Source organism: Oncorhynchus mykiss, chromosome 20 (genome assembly GCF_057628025.1).
Source record: "Oncorhynchus mykiss isolate SJ-2025 chromosome 20, ASM5762802v1, whole genome shotgun sequence".
NCBI lineage: Eukaryota > Metazoa > Chordata > Actinopteri > Salmoniformes > Salmonidae > Oncorhynchus > Oncorhynchus mykiss.
In genome coordinates, this window is record NC_143041.1 from 40,508,491 (window position 1) to 40,527,393 (window position 18,903).

The 18,903-nt window shown below is 43.8% G+C and overlaps 2 protein-coding genes and 1 long non-coding RNA gene across 24 annotated transcripts in view; 1 reads left to right on the plus strand and 2 right to left on the minus strand.

Annotated features, from left to right (window-relative positions):
* Window positions 1–3,958: 3,958 nt before the first annotated feature.
* Window positions 3,959–8,182, minus strand: LOC118942067 (uncharacterized). Its single transcript, XR_005037993.2, has 2 exons — window positions 5,358–8,182; window positions 3,959–4,963 (listed from the first exon to the last, which is right to left on the minus strand). It is a non-coding gene; the product is annotated as an uncharacterized LOC118942067 (long non-coding RNA).
* Window positions 8,183–8,988: 806 nt separating this feature from the next.
* On the minus strand, window positions 8,989–14,917 carry LOC110499427 (serine/arginine-rich splicing factor 2). 6 transcript variants are annotated; one of them, XR_002469958.3, is made up of 4 exons: window positions 13,234–14,687; window positions 11,456–11,762; window positions 10,150–10,246; window positions 8,989–9,559 (listed from the first exon to the last, which is right to left on the minus strand). XR_002469958.3 is itself a non-coding variant. In XM_021576568.3 (3 exons), the coding sequence occupies exons 1-2, from the start codon at window positions 13,593–13,595 to the stop codon at window positions 11,489–11,491; spliced, it is 636 nt and encodes a 211-aa protein (XP_021432243.1). In that variant the 5' UTR covers window positions 13,596–14,917; the 3' UTR covers window positions 8,989–10,246; window positions 11,456–11,488. The 6 variants fall into 6 exon arrangements, 1 of the variants encoding a protein (XP_021432243.1); XR_016489517.1 differs by having other exon boundaries at window positions 10,682–11,762; XR_016489516.1 differs by having other exon boundaries at window positions 10,592–11,762.
* Window positions 13,494–18,903, plus strand: part of LOC110499426 (E3 ubiquitin ligase Rnf157) — a 32,663-nt gene continuing 27,253 nt past the window's right edge. For 10 of the 17 annotated variants that reach the window (XM_036956277.2, XM_036956276.2, XM_021576566.3 and 7 more), the window contains exons 1-2: window positions 14,215–14,918; window positions 17,712–17,830. In XM_036956277.2, the coding sequence (XP_036812172.1) occupies window positions 14,831–14,918; window positions 17,712–17,830 (207 nt within the window). In that variant the 5' untranslated portion in view covers window positions 14,215–14,830. Of the gene's footprint in view, window positions 14,919–17,711; window positions 17,831–18,903 lie in introns of all 17 variants that reach the window. The other 7 variants (XM_036956272.2, XM_090213085.1, XM_090213084.1 and 4 more) reach the window with 3 other exon arrangements.

Consider the following 18,903-nt stretch of genomic DNA (forward strand, 5'->3'; position numbering starts at 1 on the left):
CCAACACTCTACTCAACAAATTGGATGCAGTCTATCACAGTGCCATCTGTTTTGTCACCAAAGTCCCATATACTACCCACCACTGCGACCTGTACACTCTCTATTGGCTGGCCCTCGCTTCATACTCGTCGCCAAACTCACTGGCTCCAGGTCATCTACAAGTCTCTGCTAGCCCCACCTTATGTTAGCTCACTGGTCACCATAGCAGCACCCAGCCGTAGCACACGCTGTAGCAGGTATATCTCACTGGTCACCCCCAAAGCCAATTCTTCCTTTGGCCGCCTTTCCTTCCAGTTCTCTGCTGCCAATGACTGGAACGAACTGCAAAAATCACTGAAGCTGGAGACTCTTACCTCCCTCACTAGCTTTAAGCACCAGCTGTCAGAGCAGCTCACAGATCACTGCACCTGTACATAGCTCATCTGTAAATTAGCCCATCCAATTGACCTCATCCACATACCGTATTTGTTTATTTATCTTGCTCCTTTGCACCCCAGTATCTCTACTTGCATATACATCTTCTGCACATTCTACCAGTCCAGTGCTTAATTGCTATATTTTAATTACTTCGCCACCATGGCCTATTTATTGCCTTACCTCTCTTATCCTACCTCATTTGCACATGCTGTATATAGATTTTTCTACTGTATTATTGTTTGTATGTTTGTTTATTCCATGTGTAACTCTGTGTTGTTGTATGTGTCAAACTGCTTTGCTTTATCTTAGCCAGGTCGCAGTTGCAAATGAGAACTTATTCTCAACTAGCCTACCTGGTTAAATAATGGTGAAATAAAATTAAATTAAAAATTCCAGCCCAGGTGCAATTTAGATTTTGGCCACTAGAGCAGTGTATGTGCAAATTTTTAGACTGATCCAATGGATCATTGCATTTCTGTTCAAAATGTTGTATCAAGACTGCCCGAATGTTCCTAATTGGTTTATTAATACATTTTCAAGTTCATAATTGTGCACTCTCCTCAAACAATAGAATGGTATTATTCCACTACAGCTACTGTAAATTGGACAGTGTAGTTAGATTAACACAAATGGAAGTTTTCTGCCAATATCCAATATGTCTATGTCCTGGGAAATGTTCTTGTTACTTACAATCTCATACTAATCGCATTAGCCTACCTTAGCTCAACCGTCCTGCGGGGGACCCCACCGATCCTGTAGAGGTTAAAGCAGGAAGCACCAATGACTCAAGTCAATAAAAAAAGTGGTCAGATGAAGCAGATGCTAAACTACAGGATTGTTTTGCAAGCACAGACTGGAAAATGTTCCCAGGATTCTTCTGATGGCATTGAGTAGTACACCACATCAGTCACTGGCTTTATCAATAAGCGCATCGAGGACTTCGTCCCCAAAGTGACAGAATGTACATACCCCAACTAGAAGCCACGGATTACAGGCAACATCCGCACTGAGCCAAAGAGTAGAGCTGCTGCTTTCAAGAAGCTTATAAGAAATCCCGCTATGCCCTCCAACTTGCCAGCTCCGATGCGTGTCGATGTGGCAGGGCTTGCAAACTATTACAGACTACAAAGGGAAGCACAGACGAGAGCTGCCCAGTGACACAAGCCTACCAGATGAGCTAAATAACTTCTATGCTCGCTTCGAGGCAAGTAACACTGAAACATGCATGAGAGCATCAGCTGTTCCAGATGACTGTGTGATCACACTCTCCACAGCCGATGTGAGTAAGACCTTTAAACAGGTCAACATTCACAAAGCCGCAGGGCCAGACAGATTACCAGGATGTGTAGTCCAAGCATGTGCTGACCAACTGGCAAGTGTCTTCACTGACATTTTCAACCTCTCCCTGCCTGAATCTGTAATACCAACATGTTTCAAGCAGACCATCATAGTCCCTGTGCCCAAGAACACTAAGGTAACTTGCCTAAATGGCTACCGACCCATAGCACTCACGTCTGTAGCCAGGAAATGCTTTGAAAGGCTGGTCATGGCTCACATCAACACCATTATGCCAGGGACCCGAGACCCACTCCAATTTGCATACCACACCAACAGATCCACAGATGCTGCAATCGCTATTGCACTCCACACTGCCCTTTCACACCTGGACAAAAGGAACAACAATGTGAGAATGCTATTCATTGACTACAGCTCAGCGTTCAACACCAAAGTGCCCTCAAACCTCATCACTAAACCAAGGACCCTGGGACTAAACACCTCCCTCTGCAACTGGATCCTGGACTTCCTGACGGGCCGCCCTCAAGTGGAAAGGGTAGGTAACAACACATCCTCCACGCTGATCCTCAACACAGGGGCCCCTCAGGGGTGCGTGCTCAGTCCCCTCCTGTACTCCTTGTTCACTCATGACTGCATGGCCAGGCACGACTCCAACACTATCATTAAGTTGGCTGATGACACAATAGGCCTGATCACCGAAAACGATGAGACAGCCTATAGGGAGGTCAGAGACCTGGCTGTGTTGTGCCAGGATAACAACCTTTCCCTCAACGTGATCAAGACAAAGGAGATGATTGTGGACTTCAGGAAAAGGAGGACCAAGCACGCCCCATTCTCATCGACTGGGCTGTAGTGGAGCAGGTTGAGAGATTCAAGTTCCTTGGCATCCACATCACCAACAAACTAACATGGTCCAAGCACACCAAGACAGTCGTGAAGAGGGCACGACAAAACCTATTCCCCCCCAGGAGACTGAAAAGATTTGACACGGGTTCTCAGATCCTCAAAAGGTTTTACAGCTGCACCATCGAAAGCATCCTGACGGGTTGCATCACTGCCTGGTACGGCAACTGCTCGGCCTCCGACCGCAAGGCACTACAGAGGGTAGCGAGTATGGCCCAGTACATCACTGGGGTCAAGCTTCCTGCCATCCAGGACCTCTATACCAGGTGGTGTCAGAGGAAGGCCCTAAAAATTGTCAAAGACTGCAGCCATCCTAGCCATAGACTGTTCTCTCTGCTACCGCACAACAAGCGGTACCGGAGCGCTAAGTCTAGGTCCAAGAGGCTTCTGAACAGCTTCTACCCCAAGCCATAAGACTCCTGAACAGATAATCAAATGGCTTCCCAGACTAATTGCCTTGCCACCACCTCTTCTACGCTGCTGCTACTCCCTATTATTATCTGTGCATAGTCACTTTAATAACTCTACCTAGATGTACATATTACCTCAATTACTTCGACACCGGTACCCCCTGTATATAGCCCCATTGTTGGTTAAGGGCTTGTAAGTAAGCATTTCACTGTTGTATTCGGCGCAGGTGACAATTTTTTATTTATTTGATAATTTACAAGCGAAGCATGTGTTTAGTGAGTCCGCCAGATCAGAGGTAGTAGGGATGACCAGGGACGTTCTCTTGATAAGAGTGTGAATTAGACAATATTCCTGTCCTGCTAAGCATTCAAAATGTAATGAGTCCTTTTGGGTGTCAGGGAAAAATGTATGGAATAAAAAGTACATAATTTTCTTTAGGAATGTAGTGAAGTAAAAGTTGTCAAAAATATAAATAGTAAAGATGCCCCAAAAAACTACTTAAGTACTGTACACCACTAATAAATAAATGCATAGGCATGTGACATGTAAAGACATTTTAGGAGAAACATTTAAAATCCCAAAAGCGTTAGCAATACATTTAATGTGTAAGCTCAATAAAGCCTTACTGTAGATGCGTCTTATTGTCTTTGGAGAAGATGTTGCACAATCCTTCATGGAATGGATGGCTGATGTCATCCGTTGCTTCTTCAAAAACCGTTTCAAACTTGGTGTAAAAAGCATGCAGTATGAATGCAGTAAGTGTGCAACTCTGCACAGCTTTGATTTCTGTCTGTAAACGAAAAGGTCTCTACAAATAAAATCTATTATTCATTATTATTATTATTATTACAGACATTTAGTCAGATTACATTGCCAGCCACACTTGCACACACAGGGGAGACAACAAAATCCAGACTTGACACAACGATGATGCCATTACTTGTATCAAATACACAGTGTTTATTGCTTTGAATGGTATATAAAAGTAATAAACAGCAGACGCCGTGTTGGAGTATCTAATGTACATGTTTGTGTTCGCACCAATGATGTGTTTGTTCAAACAGAGGCGTCTAGAGGGAAAGGGTGCTCCATGGGAAAGGGTGCTCCGTGGGAAAGGGTGCTCCGTGGGAAAGGGTGCTCCGTGGGAAAGGGTGCTCCGTGGGAAAGGGTGCTCCGTGGGAAAGGGTGCTCCGTGGGAAAGGGTGCTCCGTGGGAAAGGGTGCTCCGTGGAAAAGGGTGCTCCGTGGGAAAGGGTGCTCCGTGGGAAAGGGTGCTCCGTGGGAAAGGGTGCTCCGTGGGAAAGGGTGCTCCGTGGGAAAGGGTGCTCCGTGGGAAAGGGTGCTCCGTGGGAAAGGGTGCTCCGTGGGAAAGGGTGCTCCGTGGGAAAGGGTGCTCCGTGGGAAAGGGTGCTCCGTGGGAAAGGGTGAGGAGAGATAGCAATGGACAAGATAAGGATACGGCCGAGGCAAGGCAGGGAATAGCTGAAAGGATAAAGATCTGTTCAGATAAGAGTTTGATGTGAGGCTTGCTGAAACTGTTGGCTTTCATGGGTGTGTACGATATAAGAACCTCGTATTTTATCAGACCAATCAAATCACTCAGGCCCAACTATCCAAAGCCTGATTTGCCATCACCCCAGAATCTTTAGAGAAGAGTATGTGCCTCAAAACAGAGTGGACCTTTGAAACAACACCCCCTTTGAAACCCAGTGGACCATGTGAATGCACCTTAATCTTGACTGTGAGCTTTATGTGGGATTAACATAGAGTAGAGTTTGGGGAAAGTAGAGTTAGACGTAGTACAGTCGACTGTGAGTAGACTAGGGGTTTAGATGGAGTAGAGTTGATCCTCCACGTCTCTCTCTGACACCTCCCCAAACGTCTCCTGGTTCTCCTTCAGCAGCTGGAAGATGGCTGCCAGCTGCTCCCGTTGCACCCTGGGAAAAACACAAAGGTTTACAAATCTGAGTGTCCACTCTGCTGCCCTCACCTGGCCAAGGAAAAAGATAAAACATTGGGACAGGCTTGTTTATATACATCAAGTCTAGTCTACATTCATGCACAGATGGTTGACAACAACTGGTTCATGAAAAAAAGTGCAGAACCTAGGTCAGCAAAGCTAGATGATGGTACAACCCAGACAGAAAAAGCTATACGGACACTACTTACCTGCAAACTGACATTTCATTTCAGAATTAGTTCAATTTGGTTATGTTTTAGATTTTGGTTATTTGTTTTTCAGGTCAGCAGGTCAGCAGGTCAGCAGGCCTGCCTGCCTGCCTGCCTGCCTGCCTGCCTGCCTATTGAGATGCTGCCCAGTCCAGTACAGACCTCTGTTCCTCCTCCAGCTCCTCATCTTCTCCATCTGGCTGGTCCGCTGCATCCTGGGGGCGTATTTCATGGGCGCACATTCTGCTTCCACTTCTTCCATATCTGCTAAGAGAAAAGACCACCCCTCAGGGAACTGTAGGTGATCAAAGTATCTTCCTGGAATGTCCACCGGCGCTGAGGCGGGGTTTGAGTTCCAGCACTGTTGGCCAGACTGTCAGAGATGAAAAGAGAGACAGAGAGATGGAAGGAGAAAGTGCGGTTGAGAAACATTGGACTCAGGGCCGGCTCCAGGCACAAGTAGCATAAGTGGTCTCTAAGGACCCCCGACCTTATGGCTTGTTTTTTGCACAGGTTTTTGCACTGTGTCAACCATGGGACCTGTGCATTTCCAAATCATGTCCAATCAATGAAATTTACCACAAGTGGACTCCAATCAAGTTGTAGAAACATCTCAAGGATGATCAATGGGAACAGGATGCATCTGAGCTCAATTCCGAGTCTCATAGCAAAGGGTCTGAATACTTATGCAAATAATGTATCTATTTTTTGTTGTTGTTGCTAAAATAAAATAAAAAATAACAGTTTTCGCTTTGTTATTATGTTGTTTTTTTGTGTAGATCGAGGAGGAAAACATTTTTTAAATCCAATTTAGAATAAGGCTGTAACGTAAACAAAATGTGGGAAAAGTGAAGGGGTCTGAATACTCTCCGAATGCACTGTATGTTGTGCTGCTGCAGTGATTTCATGCCAGTCAAAGCTTGTTATGTAAATCAATTATATAGCTCATGTTTTTGACTTGTCCCTTTATCTGCTAGGTGCTGATCTAGCACTCGACTGTCTGTCTGACCAAGTCTCCTCTACTCCTCACTATTTATCTTCTCCCCCCATTGCTTTACCTCTTTATCCCACTCTCTCTCTCAGAAGGCTACTGACCTGACACCTGACTCTCCCCTTGTGTCACCTTGACACTCCCAAAGCACTCCCAAGGCATTCACTGTCCTCCTCCGGTTTGTCCGCAAAGGTTAGCCCTGCTACTGTCCCCTGTTTCTCCGTAAGATTTACCGACGGTCCTGATTTAACTAATCCAGTTTTCACCTCATCGCTCACGGATTGCACCAAAGAGCCCTCCTCCCCTGAGCGATCTGCTTTGGATGCTGCAAAGCCAGAGGACGAGTCAGCAGCAGAGTATCGTTGTTACTGAACCTTGAGGTCACCAGAGAAGTAGCAAGAAACGTGAAACGTGCTTTGTTGCTGTAATATTACCGATAACCGTGTCCACTAGTGTAGCTCGGAGAATGTATGGTGCTTGCAAGTCAACTGGTAACTCGTACAAAACGTGGTCAAATCAAGACGTCAGTGATCTTTGGATGACTGTTCAAAACGATTTTACCCAGTCGGAGCTATTTTTCCCGAGTTTCCAGTTGTTATGGACGCAATGAAGACGGATGCATCCGAATTCCCAGTTTTTTTGAACGCGACACGCATGGAAAGGAAACGTAATTTCCTTAATCGATGCAGTGCACAGGTCTATGGTCCGTTACAGTGAACGGCCAAAAGCGGTGAGAGGAGCGCACTTCTCAAACGGTCAGTGCTATCCGGGATCCTTGGGACGTCCCTACCCTAAACCCTCACCATAACCTATACCTTTAAACGTTTTAAATGTCCACTTCAAGGTTAAGGGACTTCCCAATGATCCCGGATAGCACTGACCCTTCTCAAATCTAACAATCTTCACAGCACAACTATGTCGTCAACAAGCATTGGAGTGGCACACACCCAATGACAAGAGTGTGCAAAGCTGTCAAGGCAACGGGTGGGCTACTTTGAAGAATCTCAAACGTAAAATATTTTAATTTGTTTATCAATACCCCATAATGCATGATCCCATGTGTTATTTCATAGTTTAAGTTATCACTAGTATTCTACAATGCAGAAAATAGTTTTAAAAAATAAAGAAAATCCCTTGGATGAGTAGGTGTATCTAAACTTTTGACTGGTACTGTACGTCTCTTTTCCATTAAATATATGTTCACATTTTTAAACTAGTTTTCATTAGGAAGGCATATATTTAAATTGAATTTTACTCTGCAAGTCGGTTGAGAACAAATTCTTATTTTCAATGACGGCCTAGGAACAGTGGGTCAACTGCCTTGTTCAGGGCCAGAACGACAGATGTTTACCTTGTCAGCTCGGGGATTCGATCTCGCAACCTTTCGGTTACGAGTCCAACGCTCTAACCACTAGGCTACCTGCCGCAGATGAAGTGTTATCAAAAGCACTCTTTTTTTTTTTTAAACGTGAAAACACAGAATCCTACTCATTACTCCACATGCCTATCTATGGTGCTTTCAAGACAACTGGGGAAAAAAACTAGATTAAATCATGACGTCAATCTTCAGGTCACAAAATTGGAGCTCAAGAAAGATTCCAGAGATGGATTTGGAATTCTGAATTATGACTGCCCTCCCCCCACCAGTTCTCAGTTGTCATGGACGCACTGAAGTCAGATATTCTCTAAGTTCCCAGTTGTTTTGAACGTGGCAATAAGTGGTTAGCTGACAAATACCCATCCAGGCGTTGTAAGATCCGGCAGGCGGCAGCAATGCCTGGGCAGAGGAACGCACCCATGACGTGGTTAGATGTTACATAAAATAACCAAGGAGGTGCACGTTTTGTCTTTTGCCCGAACACCACACAGCTGAGATCTGTTAGGCGTCAATAACGCCTGGGCAGCGGAACACGCCCAATGCTTTAGTAAGCTTGACCCTAGCAGCACCAAAACACAGGGACTGAGTATTGGGTGACCATTACATTGCAAGCTTCTCACTTACACGTTGCCCTTTCAGCACGGCATACTTTTGACTGAGAAAATGGCCTATGGGTATAGAGCAGATTTGACCAAGGTCTGGAACCTGCTCATTTTCTGTTCTACATAATTCATTGCACCCACCTAGTGTGCCAGCGTGAAAGCACTGGATTATATAGGAATGGCACTAATTGAGATCCAGATCTGTTTGAGTCATGGGCTATGCAGTGGTTCTCAAACCTCTCCTCATAAACCCAAGACGTTTCAGTTATGTTGTAGCCCTGAATTAGCTTACCTGGCTCACTTATTCAAGAGCTTGATAATGAGTTGACAAGTAAAATCGTGTGTGCTAGCGCTGGAATAGCTCTAATACATAGAATGGATGGAGGTCCCACAGGAAAGGTTTGAGAACCACCTGTATAGAGGAAGCACTGTGTCAAGAACTGGCTTGTGCACAGTAAAGGAATGGGTCTCACATTGTCTTTTGGGTACATAAGAGGTCTGTAGACCTATAGACTTTGTGTTTAATGGAAGATGAGCAAAGAGGAGAGCTGATGCCCATATTAAAGCAGACACATATTTGGTAAATATGCCCATCAGCTTCATTCAAGGTGTAGCAATACAATCATTGACTAAATAATATTACAAACATGTTTTTTTTCCATTTTCACAAGTGTAGAATTGCTAAAAATGGTAGTATACTCAACTCACGAGGAATCTAGTTTGAAAATCACTTAATGGGTATTGGCTAGCGGTGTGAAGGAGCCATTACCGATGGGCTCAAGGACTGTTAGGGCAGATCTTGTAACAAAATAGTGAATCAAATTAACCACAAATGTTTATTAGCATTCACCTAAAGCAGTTACAAGAAATCTTGCGAGGGTACACAAAATCCACAGATTCATTTGTTAAGCTAGTGGAATGCCCTTCATCCCTCCCCTATCGAGCCTTTTCCATCAACAATGTACAACCAGCTCACAACAGAGGGACTAAACCACAGTTGGAGGGGGGTTTGGGATAAGCTGGTGGAACTAGCTTGATCGAACAAACGTTAAACGCAGCGATCAGGCTGGTTCCACCAGGCTAGGGTTGGGAGAGAGAGAATGGGAAAAATGAGTGTATTTGTACATCAGGAATGGGAAGAGACCATATGAGAACAACACAGGGGGAAGAGATGGCGTGATCAGATCTACCACCACAGCTGTAATTGACTCTTACAAACCAGAACAAGGCAAACGGCAGCAGTAGCACCAAGACGAGCGCCGGGCGACAACTGCACCGGGCACTCACAGGGTACCGCAACACCCCCGCCAGCCACTGCACTGCCACCTCACCATCAGCACTGCATCGCACCTTAACAGCTAACCAGCAATACTCAACTGCTACACAACTGCGCCTAATGCACAAAAGATAACAAGAGGAGGAGGGTTAGAATTCACAGGAAAGCAAACTTAGAACAGAGAAACGGCAAGAAAGAAAAAAAAAAGATCTAGTAGACGTTAGGCAAAAAACAAAAACATAACACTGCTAGGCAGGTTAACCAATTACATAACACGTGACATTTGATACAATATTGGCTTATTATTTTTGTTCCTTCTCTCTTCCCTCTACATGTTACTGCTTTTGCTTAGAAAATAATGGAAAATATTTAGGGGCTATTCACTCTCCCTTTGCTAAAAATCAACTCTGCAAAAAAACAAAACACAGTTAACTCAAAAAACAGAATCTGTCTGTAGAGAATAAAAGACTACTAAATACAGAGAAAAGCTGTAGCTACTTCACCATAAAATGTTTTATTAACAAGATCAAATCAAAATGCAACAAACCAGCACTAACAATAAGACAAAATCCAGTATTCACCTCACAAAACCTTTAAACGTGTCCTCTACTCTAGTCATGGGAGTTACATCGCCTTGGTAATTATATAGTAGAGTCTTTCTGGGCAACTGAAACCAAATAAATCATTTTAGACCAAGTCACAATAACCTTTTGGTCAGTATTCTGTGGGGCATAGAGGGGTGTCCACTGGCAGACTTATGATCTGGTTGGCGTCCGCAGAGAAGAAGTCTCCATCGTATCTCACCTGGAAAGAAAAGACAAGCTGTGTTGGTGGCGGTCAAATGATACGCTGCTAGTTTGAGAACAGTTTGATTGTCTAGTCGTGTCAATCTAAAGTAAAATGTACAGATCGACCATTCCATCGAATGGTCGATCGACCATTCCATTCCACTTGTCGGTTTGTTTTTAAAATGGCGATTTAACATGTCAATTGTCCATGTTACAGAACTGACCCTTTCCCCTGTGGGCAGGAAATAAGTTCTTTACAGCGTCAGTCGTCTTCACACTCCAAGGGCCCCCAACCCAAAGCTACCTCTCAATATCACAATTGTTTGCTTATTTTTACTCAGGCATTTATTGGACAACAAACCTTGGGGTCCTCCCTCCTTCACCAGTGAGACCACAGACACAGTGGTACAGCCAGCAGAATTCTGTCTGTGGTCCTGTGAAAGTTCCGTACCTCACCACCACCTCACACCTCACCAACTGACAGCACGGACCACGCGTCGCCATTGACGACCTGCTCCATAGCAACCGCCATCGCACCCACCAACTCAGCAACAGGCAGGTCACATGGGCGGGTCGCGTCACACCACACTAACTGCTCTCACACTGCCATCTCTGCCACACCCCCACCTCTCTGTTTGACAAGAGGACCGCAGCTTGGAGGAGAGAATTCCACATTTAGGTAAACGAATGTTTGATTTTAGCACCCCGCCATAAATATAGCATCTCAAAAATAATAGGCCCATTTTATAAATATTGTAAACAATTTTACCCTACTTTACTTCTGACCTTCCATGTAGATAAAATCCTAATGTTGGCTGATGTGTCAGTTTGGTTGGATGTAAAAACATTGGTAGACACCCACACACTTGAATAAAAGCATTCAAGTGTACAGATATCCAGATTTATTTCCTGACTTGACTTGTGTACCCTGCAACTGCATGTTACTCGATGTGTGCACTACTTTCTGAACTGGTTCTAAAACCTAGTTTACAATGGTAGTTTCCCCGGCAACAACCCAGGGTCAGGATTCTGCAGTCTTGACTGGTACGCTGCAACGCTGGTGACTAAACAAGACTAAAGTGTCACTCAATATCAGACTGTCAAGGCTGCAGAACACTGTCCAACTGCATTTGAATTTAAACCTACTCTGTAGTCTCTCCTACACGAACTAAACTATCCTTACATATATGTGATGGTCACACCCCTTCTCCCCTTCCTTGTGTACCGTTTTAATGGCTCCGGGTTGGAGCTGTTGTTACTAAGAGTCGGTTCCGTTGTCCTCGGGGGACTTGGGCCTGCTCTTGGACCGCGACCTGGATTTGGAGCCTCTGTTGGAAGCCGGGCTGCGGGAGCGGGACCTGGAAGCACCACGGGACCTCGATCGAGATGGGGACTTGCTCTTGCGGGGGGTGCGGGACTTGGAACGGGATCTAGAGTAGGAACGAGACCGGGAGCGGCTGTAGTCACGGCCACGGGAGCGGCTCCTGCTCCGGGAACGACTGCGTCTGCGCCGACGGGGGCTGGCCGAACGACTGAGGGGGAAGAGGAGAAACATGGAGAAATCTTTACCTAGAGAAATTAACAGCAACGTAGGTTAAACAAGTCCCTGTCCTTTTGCTAGACTAATTGGAGATTTGCAACTCACAAACTCAACTGAAAACATGGTACCTAGCTCTCTACAAAAAGTAAACAAACTACTTCGCCAGACAAAAACCCATGCAAATGCTTAACTTGCCAACCAGTTAGCTTAGGTTTAAAGTAGCATGAAAAAGTAGCGGTGAAAAAAATAGCAAAATCAAGAAACTCCTACCCAAATAACGTGGACTCATCCTATAGTTTTATTTGTGGCCAACTCATTAAAAAAAATCTAAAACCCACATCAAAATTTTATCACGTTTGAGATGGCAATTTCCTCAGAGGATGATGTCATCCTGAGGATTAGTTTACCAATCAGCCGTCTACTTGCATTAATATTTTTAACAGCGATATGTGCCCACACTATTTGGTTGGTGTACCCCCACACCACTTAAACACAGGAAGGTTACTTTAACATACGGTCAAACTTCAGTTAAAAAGCAGTTCTCAGCTGTTAGCAGCCAATAGCCAGGTAACGGCACACAAGCGGCACACCGTGCATTGCTTGCTGTTTGTGGTTTTAGGAAGGGCTTTATAAATACATTTGATTTGACATTTCAGCAACAAAAAAACCCAGGTCGAAATGTATTGTTTACGAGGTTTAATGCTTAATTAAATAATTTGGTAATGACTCAAATTGCAATCATCCTATTTTAATTGCCAGTAAGAAACTGCTAGCCATTGGCTGCTAACAGCAGAGAGCTGGTCGCTAAATAACAAGCACCAACAGGGCCGATCGCCCTCTAGTGGCGAAAGTTAGAACAGCCGAAATTGCAGTCAGGATTTTTTTTAATTTTCGAGACTACCGTTACGTAACTCAAAATAAACTTAGCACAGTATGTAAATGATAAATGCAGGAGATCATAAAATGTATTTATTTTATAAAAATGCTGGAAGTGAATGCTGTAATTAAACAATTAACTATGCAAAAGAGAAAAACCCGTGTGCATTAAGGAAATAGACACCTGGCTCAAATAAATGCCATCTCTAATAAGCGCCTGTTGTGTTCAGTGATTTAAGCAAATGAACGCATGGGCCACTAATTTAAGTTTTACGTCACTTAATTACCATTAGTTTTTATGGAAAATTACTTCAAATATTTCATAGAAATGTGGAAACACGATTAAGTTTAAGTGCAATTATATTCTGAAAATATCTTATTATAATGATTCATGAAGATGTTATTCACTAGGGTTAATATTTTAATAAGATAATTCAATTCAATCAGAAACATTTGTAATTTTGGGTATTACATTTTGTCAACAAAAGATGATGCTTTGACTGAACTTGGCCAGTTACGTCATCGTTGCTGTAGTTTTCAACAATTGCTAGTTACGATGTTTTATTCAAACTGAACCAAAAACTTACCTCCTGCTCCTGCGACCATAGCCTCCGTGCCTCCTTGGAGGTCCACCGCCGCCTCGGCGCCCGAAGTGAGAGTCTGGTGGACGGCCATAGCGCGCCATCTGGACTCGCAGTTCCCGCCCGTCAAGCAAGGCCCCGTCCATCGCGTCCATCGCGTCTTCAGCGTCGCGGTTATCGTGGAACCGCACGAAAGCGAACCCGCGGCTCTCCTTGGTGTACCGATCGCGGGGGATGTACACGTCTCCCACCCGGCCGTACTTCTCGAAAACTCGTCGTAGTGTCTCAGGAGAAGTTCGGTAGGTGAGATTGTCCACTTTGAGCGAGGTCATACCCTCGACATCGGGCGGGGGCCTTCCGTAGCTCATCTTTGCTCCTCAATATGAAACAGCCAGACGATTACAAATCGAAAACAGACTATTCGGGACTTGTTTTCCGATGAAAATCGTTATTTTTGGTAAAATTCGATGTTGTTTTGCCGATTTCCAGGCCTACCTCACACACGTTCTCTCAACTCCTTGCACGTGAAATGGCGGCGCCAGAGCTTCCTTGTTCTGTGTGGGCGGGTTCAGAACTCCTCCCAGTGCCCCATAGAGGACTGGAGTAGTACAACATTTAACGCTCACTGATCATGTCAAGGTGGAAACAGCAACATTGTTCAAGTGTATTTTACGTCTGCTACATTAGGTTATACAAAAGCATACCGTTTGTACATTATAGGCTGCAACGCTGTAGCCATCTAGCCTACGTGGTATGTTATCAGTTTCTCATTATTTTATCACTGTTCAGTTCAGATACAAGTCTATACTTGCCAAATTGCCTATCAATAATGATGCGTGTAGCCTAAATTGATTGATAAATTGATTGTCTATTTCTGTCCAAATTTCAAAGACACATTTAATTGTATATGTATAATTACGCATCTCTGCATGTCGTTGTAACAGTCACTATACATTGCATTATTAAGCCATCATCTGCTGCAGCATTGCAGTGATTCGTTCCCACATTTGGGGAAGGTCACGTTATAGCGAACCGGGAGCTGCCTGCCTGCTGATATTGTACTGCGCAAAACCCATAGTCCGGATTTGTGCCTGACGTCATGGGTAGCCACCATTAGATTCGTTCTTTGACAATTGGAGCACGGAGAGTCCAAGCAAAGATAGCCATCAGCATCCCCGCACGGCCTTACAAACGGGAGAGAACAAACAGAAAAGATGTCGAGTGGACCGTTATACGGCGCTACATAGGGAGACACCTCGTTTTCCTCCTCAAAGCGGCCCCCGAAAAGCGCTGCAGTGGAGAGGAGAATGCGTCGCTAAGTGAAAGGATACATAGCGTTGCTGTTAAAGGGACGCAATTGTTGCTTTTCTGCCTCTAAACAAACAGTGACAGCCCCACGGGGCTTTGGATAAAGCAATAACAACAACTAATCCCCAGAACGAGCACAACAACTAGGCTACGGCTGCTAACCAAGGACATAAACCAAGAATAACAATGGAAACGGCAGCAGGAACTGGTTTAAGTTAAAGACAATAGAGATTTTCGAGAATAGCGAATGTTTTCTTGGTATGTACGTTAATTTGAGCTTTTATATTCTGTGGAAATGGGAGCTTTGACCAGCAGACAAAATGCAGGAGTGGAAGAGGTCGATATACCGTCCAACTCGGTGTACCGCTATCCACCGAAATCTGGTAAGTGGTGCCTGTGCCTCATTGGCGACAGCACACTCATGAATAGGAGCGAACCTAGCCTGGAAACGCCACATTGAATTCTATGTCAGGCATAAATGAGTTTATCAGAATAGTTTCCTGTCATGAGCTGTACAAGCCAGAATGCTGAATATAATTATATTTTAAAGGCCCTTTGCAGTCAAAAACATGATTTTTCCCGTGTTTTATATATATTTCCATAATGAGGTAGGAATAATACTGTGAAATTGTGAACATGATGATATACCTTTTTTGGTGTAAGAGCTGTTTGAAAATACCGCCTGAAATTTCCACCTTTTTTGGTGGGGTGGAGTTTTGGCCTTCCATTCTTATAATCACCATGTGTTAAATTCACTAATAGACCAATAAGAAAGAGAGTTCCAAACTTCTCTGCCAATAATATCTCATTTTCAGTTTTCCCCTCTCAGACCACTCCCCAAATTCTTGCTTGAGAAATTGCTCTTGCCAAGAAGCTATTTTTGTTTTGTTTTTGACCATTTTAGTTGAGCCCAATCACAGTAAGTTACTTAATTGTTACCCAGACAATATTTGATATTAAAGTGTCCACTTACATTTTTCAAATGACCGATTTTAAAAATCTGTTTATTTATGGCCCTGTAAATCGAACCCTGCCCTTATGCTAGGTATAAGATACAACATGAGTGGTAACGGATGTGTGTGTGGAGGAGGGTTGATATCCAAGGACACAGAGACAGCCAGTGTAACCAGACTCCCTGTCTGCTATTCTACTGCATCTGAATCTCTGGCTGCAGGTCCTTAGATTATGTAGAGGAGTATGTCTGGCTGCAGGTCCTTAGATTATGTAGAGGAGTATGTCTGGCTGCAGGTCCTTAGATTATGTAGAGGAGTATGTCTGGCTGCAGGTCCTTAGATTATGTAGAGGAGTATGTCTGGCTGCAGGTCCTTAGAATATGTAGAGGAGTATGTCTGGCTGCAGGTCCTTAGATTATGTAGAGGAGTATGTCTGGCTGCAGGTCCTTAGATTATGTAGAGGAGTATGTCTGGCTGCAGGTCCTTAGATTATATAGAGGAGTATGTCTGGCTGCAGGTCCTTAGATTATGTAGAGGAGTATGTCTGGCTGCAGGTCCTTAGATTATGTAGAGGAGTATGTCTGGCTGCAGGTCCTTAGATTATGTCTCCCTTTGTCTCTGGTTAAGTCCAAAAATGGCACCCTTCTTAACTGTGCTACTTCTGACCAGGGCCCATCGTTCACTATGGGTATAGGGTACCATTCCAGACTCAAACCCTGTTTCTGCAAAGGGAAGGATCACTGCCGCTACCTCGCTCTCCAACCAAGGTGCATAAATGTAAGCGCAAACTGAAGAAGAGAGGCTATTCAGCAACACTTGGAGGACAATGAAATGAAGTAAATAAACATCTTTATTGCTAATACCCATCCTCCCAAATGACCTGCATTCAGTTTGGATTCTCATAGGCTTACTTTCACCCAGTGGTGAACATTTGGTTTTAGAAGTGAGGGGGGCATCATTTTTATAATATTTTTTAAAATCCAGCTGGATAAAAACTCCAAAACAGTTTACCCGACCGCTTGGAGGCATCAACATGGTCCTAAAGCACACCGTTGCCCTATTTGTATCACATTCCAATGATAAAACTGGGGGGGACAAAAATGCTATTTTAGAATTTGGGGGGGGGGGGACATGTCCCCTTGTTCCCAGTGAAAGTTGCGCCCCTGCGTTCACTTATCCAGTCATGACCGATCAGTCATTGCATTTAAGAAGAGAGAATTGTTTTTTTTAGAATAAGACTGCGTTAGCATGCTGAGCTAAAGCGTATGAATTAGCCTAGGGAGCTAACACAAGCCTTAAGGTGTGAGACAAGGTCACTTGAGCGTTGTTTACTGAACCACTTCCATCACCGTTATTGAGTAGCTATGGCCTGGCCTGGGATCTCTACTTGGATTGCTCAGCCTCAGCTTTGTGTGTGTGTGTCTGTGCAGAAATACACACAGTGGGCATTCAAGGGCAGTTGATAGGCTTACAATCCCTACAGCTGATTATAATTTGAATGGTATCTGGCTGTCTGCGTTTCTATGACCCTTTCAAAACATACATTCAAATTATTTCTCCACCAGGCAGTGTCACAAAAAAAAGGTGTTTTGTTCCTGATCAGAATCATCTATTTATTGAAATCTTACCTTTATTTAGTCAGTTAAGAACAAATTCTTATTTTCAATGACGGCCTAGGAACAGTGGGTTGTTCCGGGGCAGAATGACAGATTTGTACCTTGTCAGCTCTGGGGTTTGAACTTGCAACCTTTCAATTGCTAGTCCAACACTCTAACCACTGGGCTACCCTGCTGCCCCAATTTCTGAGTTGAAAAACACAAAGTGTTTGAAATCTTACAAGCACTGCTTGTGGGGTGGAAACAGCCGGAACAGCTACGTTGATTCAGACCAGCCAACCCTAGTCTGCTGTTTACCAGACATTACTTTACTGTGTAACCACAGATCTAGGATCAGTTACATTACCACAAACCGTAATTTAGCAAATAGGGGGATAAAGACATTTCTGATATAAAATCAGTGCTTAGAGGCAATGTCTACTGTACCTATCCCCTTTCTGTTTCTCTCCCTATTGGCTAAGATTAGAACCAGGGTTGGAACACCTTGTCCTAGCTCGGTGAGCTCCTTTAACTGTCCTCTGTTCAAGTAAAAGGGGAGAAACCTATTTGGGCTATAGTGTCTGTATTGGGATCAGGTTTGCTCACTCCCTCTTCTTGTTCCCCACAGGAAGCTACTTTGCCAACCACTTCATCATGGGCGGGGAGAAGTTTGACTCCACCCACCCCGAGGGATACCTGTTCGGAGAGAACACCGACCTCAACTTCCTGGGAATCAGACCAGTGGCGGTACTGATTCTCACACTAAGCTACACTACACTAAACCTGGGTTCAAATATTATGTACTATTTAAGGTATTTAAATTACTTTCAAAGACATTTGGAAGTAAGTATTCAGATATTTTTTATTTTAAAAGGCAGGTTGTTGAATATTGGAATGTATTTAGAAATACACTTGGCAAGCATTTGAAAATACTCACATACACTCCCATGACATCTTTCTCTCTCTGTGTCTTGCTTGCTCTACATTTTAGTCATTTAGTAGAAGCTTTTATCCAGAGTGACTTACAGTAAGTAGTGAGTGCATACATTTTTGTATTGGTCTCCCGTGAGAATCAAACCCACAACCGTGGCATTGCGAGCATCATGCTCTACCAACTGAGCTACACAGGATATCTCTCTGTCTCTCTCTTTCTCTGTCTCTCTCAAATTCCGTTATATAAGTCATCCTGCCCTCTCTAAGCAGATGGCAATGTAGAGCCACATCTCTCTTCCCCACTCACTACATCTCTCTCCTCTCTCCCGGAGTTGTTAACTGTGATCTGCAGCACAGGTCTAGTGTATTTCAGATGAAATTGACCCCTACTCTGGATTTGTACAGCTGTGTGTGTGTGCGTGCGACTGGAAGTACACAAGCCTGTGATGTTGGGGATTTAGACAGCAGCTTACTGCAGTAATTATGGTTGGAAAAGGAGAGTATATTACTGGAAACTTTTAAAGTTTACCAGTAAACTACCAGAATTCAATCTTTCTTTCAAGGATTTGAAGTAATCTCACAAGACATGTAGTGGCCCTTTTGGGTATTTTAGATTATCCCAGGTGTCTGTAATTATCTCTGGCCCTCTGTGTGACCTTATCACATGTCAATAATATCACACCATTAAATAAGATGATTTAAAAATAAACAAATAGTATGACAAAGTTTTAAAGCATTATCTTAAATATAAACCACAAAGTTAAATAATACCATTGGTGTTTAATATGAGCATTTCAGCATAATATCATTTTTTAGGCACTTTTATTTATTTGACTAAAACAATATGTATTTGTTTATCAATGTTTTGTGGTCAAACTGGTGGCAGT

Excerpts from the sequence above, each read along its gene's own strand:
- LOC110499427 (XM_021576568.3), bottom strand. The coding sequence starts at position 13,595 with ATGAGCTACGGAAGGCCCCCGCCCGATGTCGAGGGTATGACCTCGCTC. Across the intron at positions 11,763-13,233 it reads TATGGTCGCAGGAGCAGGAG|TCGTTCGGCCAGCCCCCGTC; the intron begins GTAAGTTTTTGG and ends CTTCCCCCTCAG.